Source organism: Musa acuminata, chromosome BXJ1-10 (assembly GCF_036884655.1).
Source record: "Musa acuminata AAA Group cultivar baxijiao chromosome BXJ1-10, Cavendish_Baxijiao_AAA, whole genome shotgun sequence".
In the NCBI taxonomy this organism is placed as follows: Eukaryota; Viridiplantae; Streptophyta; class Magnoliopsida; order Zingiberales; family Musaceae; genus Musa; species Musa acuminata.
The window spans coordinates 30,746,636-30,750,973 of NC_088336.1; the positions used below are offsets into that span (position 1 = coordinate 30,746,636).

General features: G+C 33.8%; 1 protein-coding gene across 1 annotated transcript; it reads left to right on the plus strand.

Annotated features, from left to right (window-relative positions):
• The first annotated feature begins 1,535 nt into the window (after positions 1 to 1,535).
• Positions 1,536 to 3,368, plus strand: LOC103969114 (transcription termination factor MTERF15, mitochondrial-like). Its single transcript, XM_009382557.3, has 2 exons — positions 1,536 to 2,719; positions 2,816 to 3,368. The coding sequence occupies exons 1-2, from the start codon at positions 1,572 to 1,574 to the stop codon at positions 2,820 to 2,822; spliced, it is 1,155 nt and encodes a 384-aa protein (XP_009380832.2). The 5' UTR covers positions 1,536 to 1,571; the 3' UTR covers positions 2,823 to 3,368.
• Positions 3,369 to 4,338: the final 970 nt, after the last annotated feature.

Below are 4,338 nucleotides of genomic sequence, written 5' to 3' on the forward strand. Positions count from 1 at the left end.
TCCAAATGACCACTCTTCTAATAATGAATGGAGATGTTTCATTCTATAGAATAATTTTATGTTCTTCCGATGGAGATAAATTCATATCACATTCCCAACAATAGATAGAGTAATATTCCTCGTACATTCATCCTAATAACGGATGGAAGAACCATCACATCTGACAGCCCATTAATTTCTGAAAGAAATCATTCTACTTGCCCTCTTTAAGAAAACAAAATCATCTTATATTAATCATTTTCCTATCGAGATAAAATAATATATTAAAATATATTATTTTATCTATCTTTTAAATATTATTAATATCAAATAATATCAATTAGTCCTTAATTGATTTTAACGCTAGTTAAATCGATCTAATTGAATTGGATTTAACTATAACATAATTGAACCAATATCTAATTCTCATTTAATCGATCTAAAACCATGCTAATATAATTTAGACTACGTTAAGTTTAATTTACATTAAATAGATTTCAATAAATCAAATCGGTTCATAATCATATTCAATCGATTTAAATTTATCAAATTAGATTTTATTCAATCGAACACAAATGAAATAAAATAAAGGTAATAAGTTAAATTGTATAGTAACATGTTAGGTTAAGGTAGTGGATGTACTAGTCATATGTACAACATATGATTATTCATGTTGGACTAGATTAAGTGACTAGTTAAGCTTAGCATGTTGGTTGAATCTAATTTACGGGTTATGGTTTAGCCTATGAGTAGAGCCTGATTTACTAAGCAGATTTCAACCTAAATCTTAATTAAACTTTTAATTTTAAATTATAACATCATGAAATTATAATCAAAACACATAATTATTGCTATTGAGTCATTAAAACATAATAAATAGTAATAAATTATAAATATAAAATTACATTGAAAGGAAAATATTATTTTTGCTCTACTATTATACAAATCTAATAGAAATTAAATATTATTGATGCATGCAAGATAAAAAATTTAAAAATATTATAATATGAATAATAATAATATATTATAATACAAAAATAAAATTTTAAATATTTGAAGGAATATAATAAAATTTTAGAAATTATATATAGCGTGAATATTTATAATATATTTTAATCGAAAAATAAAATTTTCAACACTTAAAGATATAAAAGGAAATATTTATTTTTTAAAAAATATAGGAGCGCCTACCTCTCTTATTCATATTTGACCTTGTGAAAAAAAAAAAAAGGAAAGCAATCGCCCCTATTAAATAAGAAGATGTAAGCCCTCCTAGGTAATAAATATTTTAATATTTATATGTATTTAATTAATTGATAAAAAATAATATCACTTAAATTAAATTGTTAAATATTTATTTTATAAATTGTATTCATAAGAAAAGAAAGTAAATAATTATACTTAAACTGAAAGATTTGAGTACAGATGAAACCTGTCAAATTAGTATTTTAAGATCATTTTATCCATATTTTTTTATATAAATAATTTATTCCTAATTTTGTATTTCTTTTGTATAGCGAAGGTTATACACACTACGTATAAGGAGGATGGTTGTAATTAGGGTGTCGCTGCGGCTGCTCTCTTGTCCCACAATGGCTGCGGCGACGCTCCGCTCCGTACTCCGCCGCAATAGCCTGCTGCCCTTGTTCGAAACCACCCGCCTTCGAGATCTCCTCTTCTTCTCCTCCTCTGTCGACGCTGCCGCCGCCGTAGGCGGCACCATATCTCCAGATCCCCACTTCATGGTGGAATACCTCGTGAACTCCTGCGGGTTCTCCCCCTCCGAGGCAGCCAAGTTCTCTAAACCCCTTGCGCACCTCCGATCCACCGAGAAACCCGACGCCGTCCTTAACTTCATGAGATCTCAGGGCCTCGGTGGCGCCGTTATCAGGAAGGTGATATCTTGGGAACCCAATTACCTGTGCTACAACGTGGAGACGAACATCGCCCCGAAGTTTCAGTTCTTACGCGATTTGGGCCTATCGGAGTCGGATATCGTCGATGCCATCCTGAAGAACCATGGCATCCTCCTCTTCAACGTTCAGCGTTCAATCGTCCCGAAATTGGAGATGTGGGAAACTCTCTTGGGATCGAGAGAGCTCGTTCTCAAGCATCTCAAGAAGACAACGCGGTTTTTCCACTCCAGCGTTGAGAAGACATTGCATCCTAACCTAAAGTTCTTGAGGGATGAGTGCGGCATTCCTGAAGAAAGGGTCTCTGTCGTCTTGAGAAGTCACCCAAAATTAATCTCACAGAAACCAGAGTCTCTCCGAGCTTTGGTGGCGAGAGCCGATGAGCTGGGGATGCCACGGCAATCTCGGATGTTCGTGCGGACACTTGATGCTCTCCACAACGTAAGCCAAGAAAGGTTCGAGGCCAAGGTCGAGCTCATGAGGAGCTTCGGGTGGTCGGAGTCGGAGTTTTCTTCTGCAGTCAGGAAAGCACCCACCTTCTTATGCATCTCCCTCGATATGTTGCGCAGAAAAGTGGAATTTTTTATGAATGTAGTCGGGTACACCCCTTCCTTCATCGCCTCCCATCCAAATCTCTTGCTATTGAGTCTGCAGAAGACGGTAATTCCTCGGTTTCGTGTTTTGGAGATGTTGAATACGAAAGGCTTGTGGACTCGACGAGGCAAGTTTTCGTACTATGTGACATTATCAAATACAAAATTCATGGAGAAGATTGTTCTACCCTACAAAGAAAAGGTTCCTGAGCTTCTTGATATTTTTGAGAGCAGGTGAGTGTGAAGGGAAATGAGCCCTTTTATTTGGTATCAGAGGAGGATGAGAAGGGCTTAGCTGATGGTCTAACTCACATTTGAATTTCTCAACAGGAGATGAGCAGTGATTCGGCACCTTTTTCCTTGACAACGAGCTGTCTTACATCAACCACCAGCCTTGGCTACTGAGGTGCAGTCCAGTGAAAGAAATATTCCTTTGGTGTCATATGGTAGTAATGTTGTAATTGGAAGGTCTATGCAGTGGCCAACACAAAATGTCTTCCAGTTTTGCTCATTAAGGTTCATGGAAAAGTCTGTTCTTTTTTGCAAAGCAGTAAGCCCCTGGCCTGTTTGAAATCTCTGATCGATGAAGGTAGATTATTCCCCTAGTTTGAGATTTTGGAAATAGAATGCAAATGGCTTCTCTAAAAGTCTATTGAGGTGTGAGATTCTTCTTATGCGACAAGCTAGTTTAGCATTGATTATAAACCAACTTTGTTTTGTCTTATTAAATGTTTGCTCGAATCATTTTCTGATTGTGTTTGGCACACTATTGTCGGATTGTATGTGAACTGCAGGTTTTAGAATTTCTGCTTTTCTTGTCAGTTGATCGTCTATGCAAACTAGTTCTTGTGCTAATTGGAAGATTCCATTTATGTTTCTGTTATGTAGAATTTTTAAGACCGGTTGCTGTGTTGATCAGGATTACCATTGCTTTGGTACTCACGATAAACATAAACTTAATAACCATGTGAATTATAAAGATAATGTCTGTCACATCCCAAATTTTTAAAAAATAATTCAATTATTCATAATTTATATAAGATTTTTTTAATCTTTGGATTTAAATCCTTCTCTTTACCATACTAAATATTTTTTAACTAAAAAAATAAAAAAGGCTTCTCCATCAAAACTTCATATCTATTATAAAGTAATATATTATACTATAAATAAATATAAGATAAAAATATATCACCAACCATTATCCACCTTAAAAAAGTCATAAAAATTATCTTTAATATTCATGAAATATATACAAATGTTAGTGATTTAATATGAAATGATAATATATCGATCTATTATAAAACTTATGCATCAAACAAATAATAATAATTTTTATATAGTAAACAAAATCATGCATCGATTATATGCAACATATACATAATAATTAGATAATAAAGATGCATGTTACATTTGAAGATGTACTCTCCCAATAACGGATAGAGAGATATATTCCATAGGATTGATTCCTCTTAACAATAGATGGAGAGGACCTATATTACTCCTCCAACAACGGATAAAGTGATATCTATCACTCACCCAAGTAGAGACATATTTCTTCCAACAATAAATTGAGGGATTGATTCCTCTTAACAATGTATGGAGAGGACCTATATTACTCCTCCAACAACGGATAAAGTGATATCTATCACTCACCCAAGTAGAGACATATTTCTTCCAACAATAAATTGAGGAATCGTCTAACTATCACGTATGACGATCTGTTAATCTATGAAGGAATCGTCTTAATTACCTTTAATAGAGATACATAGTCAACCATGATCATTCATTTATATTCATCCATTTATTTATGTAATGCATCTAAGAAATAGCATGATAAAATATTATGAAGATGT